The 11,004-nt window shown below is 57.7% G+C and overlaps 1 protein-coding gene across 1 annotated transcript; it reads right to left on the bottom strand.

The window, feature by feature from the left end:
* Positions 1-1,197: 1,197 nt before the first annotated feature.
* On the bottom strand, positions 1,198-10,797 carry REN (renin). Its single transcript, XM_070396697.1, has 9 exons — positions 10,703-10,797; positions 8,071-8,221; positions 7,398-7,521; positions 6,546-6,664; positions 5,423-5,619; positions 3,045-3,164; positions 2,506-2,650; positions 2,161-2,259; positions 1,198-1,530 (listed from the first exon to the last, which is right to left on the bottom strand). Exons 1-9 carry the CDS (start codon positions 10,795-10,797, stop codon positions 1,369-1,371), a joined length of 1,212 nt encoding a protein of 403 aa, XP_070252798.1. The 3' UTR covers positions 1,198-1,368.
* Between the last annotated feature and the right edge of the window lie 207 nt (positions 10,798-11,004).

Genomic DNA, 11,004 nt, shown 5'->3' with positions numbered 1-11,004 from the left:
CCTTCTATAGAGTGCTGTCCAGTGCAGCGGCCGCTAGCCCCATGTGACTCTCCTGCACTTGAAATGTGACTAGTGTGACAGTTAATTTCAATGTCAATAGCCAAATGTGGTTATCCTATTGGACAGTGTAGGAGGTGATGGGGGCCTGCATACTTCAGGCCAGCGTGCCCCAGCATGTGGAGCTGGAAGAGCACTGCTTGTGGTAAGGAAGTAAAGCAAGGCAGGCGAAGTCAGAGAATCATGCTCTTGGTTCTGCAGAAGGACACTGCTCAGGCAGGGATGCTGTCCTGGAGGAGGCTGGGGTCCCCACAATCCTGAGAGGCTGCGTTCTAGAGATGTGAGGTTTGCCCGGACCTGGTCAGGTTACTCAGTCAGTGCCTCCCCCTTTTTGGTCAAAAGAGGGTTGAGCAGCTACCACGAAGAGGGGCGGCATCTGTGGCTTTAGGTGGCTACTGGCCCTTGTTACCTGAGCTGGACATCCGTGCGGATGGCCCAGGGGGAGGAGTAGGAGGAGACTCAGCCTGTCCCAAGTCCAGGAGGCGGAGAGAGCGTGTATGTCTGTGCTGAGGGTGTGTGTGTTGGGGTGGGGGGCTCTCCCTGTCACGTTTGCCTGCATACATGGGGGAAGGTGGAAAGCCCCTAAGACCCAAGCCTCATGGGCTGGGTTCCAGTCTTGCTTTTTCACACTTCACTGAGTGCTCTCAGCCAAATGCCTTCCGTTCTCCGAGCCTCAGTTTCCCCACATGTAAAAGGGGAGGATCGATCAGATCGCTGGTGTTCCATCTTTTTAGGTGATGGGGCCTTGGACTGCGCTGTAAATGGCTCCACTGGGACGGGGGCGGGGATGGGGCCTCTGGGGTCCTCGGTGCTGGAGAGGCAGGCCTGGCTAGCTCATCAGGGCAGAGCCTGAGCTGGGGGCTGGCTTCTGTGGCTGGGAGCATCTTGCTGATCCACAGCCACAGTCACAGCATTAGCCTTGGTCCTGGAGGGGCCGGAGGGGGGAAGGGGCCGGTGTTCTGCAAACTTCCCACCCAAGGTTGTGTAAACAAGTCCACTTGAGCCCTGCAGACGTCAGGTGAGTGTGTTTGTTATTCTGGGCCACATTCCTGTCTGGACATGATCACGCGGTTGCCCCTCCCTCCGTTTCCAACCCTAGTGGACCCAGGTGCAATAGGGCTGTGAACATGAAGTCTTTATTCTGTTTGTCCTCAAAGCAGGGAAGAGCCGGGGCTGGGACAGGGCAAGCACCCAGGAGGAGCTCCATGTCCTGTACCCTCCCACGAGGACACAGGCGTGCTCAGAGACGGTCCACAGAGAGCTCCAGCTCTGGGCTAGGGCTGCTGGCAGCCGCAGGGCCCGCAGGGGGCCTCAGTGGGCCAGAGCAAAGCCAATTCGATTGTTACGCCGATCAAATTCCGTGTAGAACTTGCGGATGAAGCTGGCGCCCAGGACCCAGACAGGCCCAGTGGGCGGTGGGATGTCCAGCCCGTGGAGAGCCAGGGTGCACAGGTCATCATTACTGTAGGGGTCCTGGTGGGAAGCACCGGGGTTTCCTCACTGCCCAGCAGGTGACCAGTCTGCCCCCATCTTGCCTGACTCCAGAGCCTTCCTCAGCCTCGTCCCTCCTCTTCTCCCCCCTCCATACTGCACCTCCATTGCAGCCTGGCCCTTCCAACGCCTCATGGACCGCACCCCTCGTGCGTGCAGGCACCGTGCTAGACACTGGGCACACGATGCGGGAGGCACAGCACTGCCCCCACGAGCTGACGGGCAGAGCTGCTGGTCCCGGCAAGTAATTTAATGTCCCTAAGTCTATTGAGTGTAAAAGGGGGATTAGAATGCAGGAGCCTCGCATTATGGGGAGCATTTGATGAGAAAAGGGAGATAAGGAGCCGAGCACAGTGATCTCTAAACTCGGCTGCACATTGGAGTCACCTGGGGAGTTGTGACAACACTGACGCCCAGGCTCTGCCCCCAGAGGCTCTGATTCAATAGGTGGGGGGTGTGGCTTGCTACTGGGACTTTTAGAAGCTCCCGGTGACTAACAGCCAAGTTTGACAACTGCTGGCCTAGTAGGTAAATGGTCACAACGACTTGTCCCTTTCTGAGGGCTCCTGCCCGCCCTCCCTGCCTGCCAGCGAGAGGCAGCCTGCAACTCACCTGTAACACGTAGTCTGCACTGGTCAGTGTGTAGGCTCTGCCTCCGAGGTGGAAAGAGATGTCCGGGAGGGAGGGCACCTGGTTACAGCTCACGACATACTGGGGAGAGAGTAAAGGGAGGCCCTTTGAGTGTGTGTGTGTGTGGGGGGGGTCCCAGCAGACACAGCCCCATGCTTGTGGCCTGCCTTCTGCCCAGGGGGCACCCAGCCACATGTGAAGAGTGTGAGAGGTGAGGAGGTGAAGGCCGGAAATGACCTCATTTGGGACCTAATGCTGCCTGGGGTGATTTGGGGGTCTGACCAGGTAGCTCCTCCCACCTCTGGCACCGCCTCTCCAGCTACTTACCTCATCTGTGCTCAGCTCCTTGGCCCCCAGGGTCTCCATGAGCAGTCTCAGGGAGCTGGTGGGACCCGAGATGTAGGAGGCACCAGTATCCACCACCGCCATGCAGCCCTCCTCACAGAGCAAGGTGGACGACCTCACAGACACCCTGGGGGAGGCCATAGTCAGACAGACAGACAGACAGACAGGCTGATGGGGCACCAGCAGGCTGCAAGGCTTTCGCGGGCGAGGGCAGGTGATGGGAGGCCATGCTGGCCCAGCGATGCAGTGAAGGACGCATGAGGCAGGAGCTGGAGGAGGAAAGGTGCTGCCCGCTCTGGGCATGTGCTTAGGGAGCCCCACCTCCTCCCAGTAGCCCCCTCCCCTCTGCCCCTCACATCTCATGGTCCCCATTCCTGGACAGAGCAGGCAGAGAGCAAAGGTTGGCTGTGCCTTAAGAAGTGGCTGCACTGGAGCGAGGACAGGACAGCAGCCGCGCCCCTTCCCCCACCTTTAGCAGCAGCATTTTGGGGGGGGAGTGGGGAGGGTGGAGGATAGCTGACCCTTTCATTTTGATCTGCCAGGAGCCGGTCTTGCTGATGCTCACGTAGTGGAAATTCCCTTGGTAGTACTGGGGGTCACTGCCTCCCAGCACAATCTCTCCCCCCAGCAAGTGGGAATTCCTAAAGAAAGATCCGTGGTTCTTGGAGATCAGTGACCCAGCGACAGGGAAGTGGGGGGGCGGGGGGGGGTGAGGAAGGAATGGGGGTGGCAATGAGGCCCAGGAGGGCAGGGGGGCAAGGCTGGGAAACTGCAGCACGTGCCACTTCTCCACCTTCCTTGCCCCTCCCCCAGCCCAACCTGGGAGGTTCCCAGATGAGGGTCCAGCTGCACCAATCAAGCATCCCCATCGCGGGCACCAGGACAGACCAGAATGCAAACAAGACATAATGGCCCCACCCTCACTTGGGTTTGGGTTGCTGTGGGTTGAAGAGGCGCAGGGGAGGGGCCTGGGGGAGCTGCAGGGTGGGGGTGGGCAGGGGCAGGAGGAGAGCAGGAAGCGGGGAGAGTACATGTGTGTCTGGCAGAGCCTGGGCCTGTGAGGTGAGTTTGGGGCAGGTGGCGGGTGGGATTCGGGGCCAGTGCTCTGGAAGGTCAGGGTCAGGTGGTGGTGGGAAGGGTTTCCTTTCCTTACTTGGAATTTCTGCAGAGAAAGAGACACAGCAGAAGGAAGCCTTTGTTTCAGGAGCACCTCCCTAGCCAGGTGCCGGGCAGGCTGGGTATTTGCACTTAACTTGCCCCTCAGGCCAGGGTGTCACCAAGAGGTGAAGCTACTTGCCTGAAGGCACCCAAGCATGGGAGTGGGGTGACTGGGGGACTGGAGCCAGGGCTGCTGGGGCCCCTCTGAAGCTGATCCCCTCCCCTTCCTCTCCTCCACACTGCACGGTGCCTCCCACAGAGCCTGCCTTAGGGCTGGTTTCCTGTGTGTGTGTGTGTGTGTGTGTGTGTGTGTCTGTGTAATGGGGCTTTCAGCATTCCCAACAGGAGGCATGTGTACACGCTCGTGTGTACCCAGGTGTGTAGCTGTGCACATACTATTTGTGCAAGTGCAATTCACTGCATTTTCACAAATCTAGTATGCATGCGTGTGGGCTGGGCCACGTTCCCTCCGCCCCCTCCCGACACCTCAAGATTTTCCGATGTTCCCTCCGCCAGCCAGGCTGCCTCCCTCCGGTTGCTGGGTCCCCCTCCCTTCCATGGGCTCCTGTGCCCTCCACTATCATCTCTTTCCCCACATTTTCCATCTCTTGCTGTCCATGGCCTTCCCTCCACCTGCAGGGTTGCTCAGACATCCGCTAGCATTTAAAAACACCCACCCTTCTTTCCTCTCCTCTCTCTGCATCTCTGCCTGCACCCCCACCTGACAGTCCTTCCCTGTTGAATTTCGCTGGGCCGACTTCTGCCCTTCGCTTTCTCACACCCACATTCGCCTGTTAACTCCTTGCCATCTGGCCTTGCTCCACCTCTTAACCAGCTCTTCCCCAGACTCCTCTGGCTGCAGAGCCAACTGGTGGCCCCTTCTCAGTGTTTGCCTTGCACCAAACCGGACGCTCCTCTTCATTTTACCTGCGGTTTCTCTGGAGTCTGACCCTCCCCTCCATGCTCACTGCCATTGGCCCGGTGTTCTTGCCCTTAGGATCCTGTCTCTAACTCATACCACTTCTCTAAACCCAGCAGCTTGGAGCAGACCACAACTTGCTCAACAGCTGACAATGGCCCTCCCCAGGCCCACTGACCTGCCCAGAGGCTCAGCCCAGAGTTGAAAGCCCTACAAGTGTCAGCCCCGGGCTACCTGCTGTTTTCAACAAGCTGCCATGTTTTCGCGTCCTCCTGCCAGACTGTAGGCTCTGTGAGGGCAGGACTCTGTCTTGTACATTGTGTTCCTGGCTGCAGCCTCAGCACCTCACACAGTGCTTGGCACAGAAGTGCCCAGTATTTATGGAATCATTGAATATGCAAATGAATGAATGATGTCCACTATCTCCGTGTGGGAGGAACGTGGCCCGCACCGGGAAGGCCCCAGGCCACAGCAATGCTTACCTCCCATCACCCCACGTTCTCTTGTCCCAGAGCAGTGCTAGCAGAACTCTCCGCGATGGTGGGAATGTTCTAGGTTTGTACTATCCAGAACGGTAGTAGCCACTGTGGCTGCTGAGCACTTGTGATGTGGCTAGTTCGACGAAGGAACGGAGTGCCCAGTTTTATTTAACTTTAATTTATGTAAATTTGAGAGGCGGCTTCCCTGTTGGGCAGTGCAGCTTAGATATGGATTGGATAACTGGATCCCACCTGATCTCGAACATCAACATCCTGGGCCACCTCTCCTCTTCCCCTCCAGCCCCCTGCCCGCTCCCCCCGCCCCTGCCCAGGCCAGGCCCACCTGCTGTAGTAGACGGAGAAGACGTCCTCCTCCAGCACCCTCTGCGAGAGGATGTGGTCGAAGACGGGGGTGACCCCAGCCACGGCCTGTGCAGGGAAGCCCATGCCCAGGACCCCGTCAAACTTGGCCAGCATGAAGGGTATGAGGGGCAGCTCCGTGACCTCTCCGAACGTCTGTGTCACCGTGATTCCGCCCACCTGTGGGAGGAAGGACCGGAGGAGACCACACCCACTGCCCACCCCCCAGGGCCTAGTCTGGCTTCCACACTGGGGGCCTCGGAGCTGCACAGGTTCCGGGGGTGAGACCTTTTGACATCTCCCCACAATGTCCTCTCTTCTAATGCATCTAGGCTGTCGGGTCTCCAGAGGACTGGGGTTGCCCAGTGACGGGGAGGGGCAGAGGCTGAGAAGGTGGTCCTGCCCAGCAGTAATAGGAAAGCTGCCAGGAGCTCCCACACCCCTCCCCAGTGCCCAGCTCTCCCTTTGGCAGGACTGGCTCAGTGCCCACGCCCATCGTGGGCTGAGAGTTTCTTCAGCACAACCAGGCCTGCCTTCTGGCTCCCTTCCTCCTGACTTCACAGGCAAGGGCAGGGGGAAGGCTCACAGGGGTTTCCTCTCAGGTCCCACAAGTAGCCCTTCCCCAACTCGGACCGAGCAGGGGCTGGACAAGCCCTGGAATGGGGAAGGGGTGAGACACAGGCCAAACGGAAAAGCAAACCAGGCCCTGACCCTCATCCTAAACTCTAACCTTCATGATGCCCCTGCCTGGCCCCCAAACTAACCCTGCCCACAATGTCCACAGCACTGCTGCCCCTGACTCTGACGCTGACCTCGGTCTAGGGTCTGGGGAGGGGCTCAGTCAGAGAGCGGCCACCCCGGGCAGGTTCCTCGACGGCAGGCTGTGGGGCTCAGACGAGCCCTGTGTGTGAGTCAGATGCACAAGCCTCTAGGAATCGCCCATCGCTGAGTGGCAGCTGGGGCTCGCTCTGTCCAGTGGCAGAGCCTGCTCTCAGACTCCAGGGGGCGCTGGGTGGCACCTCTCCCGAGTATGGGCCCTAGAGTGGCAGGAACAAATGGGGACAAGAAGGGCAGGAGGTGGGATGACCCGGGCGGGTCGCACTTACAGTCACCGCGTCCTGGCTCAGGAAGCCGTTGACTTTCCCGGACCCATACTGGATGGTGAATTCGGTCCCGTTCTCCATGTAGGTGGAGGACTCCAGGGAGTCATAGAGGCTGTGAATCTCTGGGAGAGGGACACAGGCTCAGGTGTGTCCCCGAGAGGGAGGTCCGGGAGGCAGGCGCACATGGACATGGCCTGGGTGCTTGAGGACTTAGGCCAGTGGTTCTCAACCTTGGCTGCACATTAGAATCACCTGGGAATCTTTTTAAAATCCTGATTTCTGGGCCTCATTAAATCAGGATCTTTAAAAAGATTCCCAGGTGATTCTAATGTGCAGCCAAGGTTGAGAACCACTGACTTAGGTGCAGGGATGGGGTGGTCCTGAGGGCGGCCAGAGGTTTGGAAAAATGTGTTTTATCAACCAAGGACTGTGTTCGTCGGGCCCCTGTTATGTGCCCCTGCCTCTGAGAATTTTGTCTCGGATGAAGCATGATAAAGTGAGTCCTGACCCTGGGGTGGGGAGAAGGTGCTGGTTACAGCCAGCACTCCACAAGCAGCTGTTGGCTAAGGGGAGGGATGCAGGAGCCCAAGGGCCTGCGGGTCTGAGCCTTCAGTCCCTCCCAGCCTCCGGAAGGGCAAGAAGCCGGGAGTGGGGGTTGGGAGGAGGGTGGGGGTGTCTCCCGAAGCTTGCTGTTTTACCGTGAAGGCCTCATCAGGAAAGTGGGGGACATTTTCCTCTCCTTTTAGGGGCAGTGGGAGCAGAGGAAGAAAAGAAAGAGTGCACATGAGGCAGGAGGGATTTAGCTGGGCGTGAGGCAGGACTGCCCAGGCATGCAGGCAGGGGGCTGGGGCTCACCACAGGCTGTGTAGAGGGGGCTGCACTTGGTGGAGGGCACCCAGAGGTTGGCTGATCCCGTGTCAAAGATGACTTTGAAGGTCTGGGGAGGGGTGCCAATGCCAATCTCGCCATAGTACTGGGTCTGTGGGGGTGAAAGAAAGAGGTAGCTGGAGGGACTTGGGGAGCCTCGGACATTGGGGTCTCCCTTGGTTCCCCCCCCTTGGCACTTGGGGTGAGAGTAGGCAGATCACACAGCCCTTGTGGGCTTCCACTTTCCAGCAGGGCATGGCTGGGAGGCTGAGCACTGTCTTATGGCTTCCCAGGAAGGGAGACAAGAGGCAAAATAAAAATACTGAAAAGGGAGTTGGAAGGTCCCCACCCCTTGAGGAACCACTGACACAGTTAGCAGTGGTTTGTGCTGAGCCTGATCACAGACACCTGCATCTAAGGCCGCACACGCCTGCCCCCAGGGACTCTGGGCTTGAGGCCCTGAATTCCCGAGTTCCAAACCTGCCCTGCCTCTGGGCTCTCCCCTGCCCTCCGTGCCTCAGGCTTCCCAGCTGTGAAATGGGAATCTGGTGGATGCTTAGTGCTGGCTCCTCAGCAACTCAGTGAAAGACAACCCAGAAGGAACAAAGGAACCCTCAGGCCCAGGAGCGGAAGGAGGAGCGGGGAGCTGGCGGGCACTCACGTCCAGGTAGTTGGTGAGGACCACGGGGGCCGTGCTGTTGGTGAAGGGCGGTCTCCCGGAGAACTGGCTCCCTTCCGCCCGGAGCCTGGCCACGTCCACGCCGCGCTCCTTCAGGCTTTCCCGGACGGAGGGCATTTTCTTCAGGAAGATCCTGGCCCAGAGCGAAGAAAGAAAAGAGAAGAGCTCTGTGTTCCCCACAATAACGGTAGAGTCCCTGGAGCGCCAAGGACCCTCACCCCGCGCCTTGGCCCAGGCAACTAAGAATCACTCTTGTGCCCTTGGGCCTCTGAAGGAGGATTTACCAAGCTTGGTGAACTCCTGCACTTGTATTAAATGACCCTCAACTGCCTTCCTCCCGCTGCCTAACTTTGATCCATTCTTTCGTTCATTCATTCATTCATTTCATAATCACACGTTTAAACCTCCTCTGGAGGAGATTAGAGATCTATAATAATAAAAGCATAATATGCTAATTAGACTGGACCTCCCCAATGACCTTCTGGACGAAGCTGGGGCTGGGCCCTTTGCATGAATTTCGTGCACCGGGCCTCTGGTATGAAGATAAAGGCCATTGCTGCTTTCAAGGAGCTCCGTCCGGGGAGACGGAGGAAACACAATGGCATCCCTTCAAACTAGAGGAAGGCTGGGAGTGCCCCTCCAGCCGGGCAGGAAGAGGCAGTGCCACGGGCGGCCTGTAGGTGGCAGCAGACGCTCACAGCCCCGCTGAGGGGCTCCGGGTGCCTGGGGCAGGGCTCAGCCAGGCTGGAGGGTGGAGTAAACCCACTGAGTTGGGGGCCTGTGCCCACTGTCCTTGGAAAGTGTGCCTTTCTGAGCCTCATCCCAGCTTCTTGCCCTGAGGCCTTCCTTCCACCTGTGGGAGGCAGAACTCCAGAACTGAAGAACGCCCAGCAGAGCGAGCCGCCACGCCACATGTAAAGGCGGGACAGCTCCACACTAGGGTTGTCCTCCCTTTATGATGAGGACACGAGGCTCACAGGGATGAGGCGGCTCGGAGTCCTGGGAGGCGGCGTGTCTGGCCCAATTTCCTATATAGGCTCCCCCTCCCCCTGACATGAAGGCTGTTTGCGAAGCCTGAAGGAAGATGCCCCTGGCTGCTGGTGGGGAAGGTGGAGGGGCCCAGGATTGCAGCCCAGTTCATGGAGAAGCCCTCTTCTCAGCGGCCCGTCCTCCTGTGCGTGTAGTCTCCCCACATTGTCCGCCCCCCGTCACTGATGTTTCTAGATCTCTCCCCCTCTCCTTTCCTCTCTGAAATCAGTAAAAATATGTTTAAAGAAAATAAAATGGTAAACGGAGCTGGTTTGGCTCAGTGGATAAAGGGTTGGCCTGTGGACCAAAGAGTCCTGGGTTCGATTCCCAGGACACGTACCTTGGGTGCAGGCTCCTCTTCGGCCCAGGCCCCGGTCATGGGGCTCGTGAAGGAGGCAACCAATTGATGTGTTTCTCCCACATCGATGTTTCTCTGTCTTTCCCTCTCTCTTCCGCTCCCCCTAAAAATCAATGGAAAAATATCCTTGGGCGAGGATTAACCAAGAAAAAGAAAAAAAAGAACCTTGCTCCTTTTTCCAGAGTTAGTTCTGTTAGTGGAGCAGAATTTAAACCAGTGGTTCTCAACCTTCTGGCCCTTTAAATACAGTTCCTCATGTTGTGACCCCCCCACCATAAAATTATTTTCGTTGCTACTTCATAACTGTAATGTTGCTACTGTTATGAATCGTAATGTAAATATCTGATATGCAGGATGGTCTTAGGCGACCCCTGTGAAAGGGTCGTTCGACCGCCACAGGGTCGCGACCCATAGGTTGAGAACCGCTGATTTAAACCAAGACAAGAGCTCTAGAGGCCTTGCCTTTATGCACTATATTGTGCCTTTTCCCTAGGGCAGTGGTTCTCAACCTTGGCTGCACATTAGAATCCCCTGGGAATCTTTTTAAAATCCTGATTTCTTGGCCTCATCCTCCGGAAATTCTGTTTCTTTGTTATGGGGTGGGGCCACAACATTAGTAACAAAGAAACAGAATTTCCAGAGGATGAGGCCCAGAAATCAGGATTTTAAAAAGATTCCCATGGGATTCTAATGTGCAGCCAAGGTTGAGAACCACTGCACTAGGGCAGTGGTCGGCAAACTGCGGCTCGCGAACCACATGCGGCTCTTTGGCCCCTTGAGTGTGGCTCTTCCACAAAATACCATGTGTGGGCACGCACGTACAGTGCGATTGAAACTTCGTGGCCCATGCGCAGAAGTCGGTATTTTGTGGAAGAGCCACACTCAAGGGGCCAAAGAGCCGCATGTGGCTCGTGAGTCGCAGTTTGCCAACCACTGCCCTAAGGGCTTGACCATACCACACCCTTCTTAATAATTAGGCCGGGGCATGTGGTCGTGTCTTAATGCCGAGTTCCCACAGTGCCCCCTATCTGTGCAGGAAGCAGCCGACATGGCTTCCAGGCCACCACGGCTGTGTGACAACGGACCAGTCACCTGACCTCTCTGAATGGGACGGTACCTCCATACCCAGCTGCTGGTGAGGACTGGCTGGCATCACATATCTGAAAGCCAGGAGTGTGAGGAAGGTGGGAACCCCTCGCCCCTGCCACCCTCTCTGGCCCTAGTTACCGTCTGAAGGCGCCCGTGTCCACGGGGAGACTGGAGGTGCAGGAGCCCCAGAGCAGCAGCAGGAGAGCCCAGCGCGGCATGCGGCGTCCGTCCATGTTCCCTGCGCCCTGGCTCTGTCCAGGGTCCACTGAAGCCGGTGGCTCCCAGGACCTCCTCCTTTTAAACTCTCCACCCAGGATGGTGGCAGCCCTGCCCTGCCTTGATTGATTGCCCTGGGCAGATGGCAGGGCAGCCAGAACAAACCCCCCATGGGACTGAGCTAGGTGAGGAAAGGGTAACCAGGTTTCCAACAGGGAGCGGAG

The sequence above is a fragment of the Myotis yumanensis genome, unplaced genomic scaffold (assembly GCF_028538775.1).
Source record: "Myotis yumanensis isolate MYYU_CA2020_CCGP unplaced genomic scaffold, mMyoYum1.0.hap1 SCAF_17, whole genome shotgun sequence".
In the NCBI taxonomy this organism is placed as follows: domain Eukaryota; kingdom Metazoa; phylum Chordata; class Mammalia; order Chiroptera; family Vespertilionidae; genus Myotis; species Myotis yumanensis.
Note: the sequence above shows the minus strand (reverse complement) of the source record. Positions and strands in the feature narration are given on the sequence as shown.

Coding starts and splice junctions, on each gene's coding strand:
- REN (XM_070396697.1), bottom strand. CDS start 10,797: ATGGACGGACGCCGCATGCCGCGCTGGGCTCTCCTGCTGCTGCTCTGG. Junction 7,522..8,070: donor TCCTCACCAACTACCTGGAC/GTGAGTGCCCGC, acceptor TCACCCCCACAG/ACCCAGTACTATGGCGAGAT. Junction 5,620..6,545: donor TGAGCCAGGACGCGGTGACT/GTAAGTGCGACC, acceptor TTCCTCCCACAG/GTGGGCGGAATCACGGTGAC.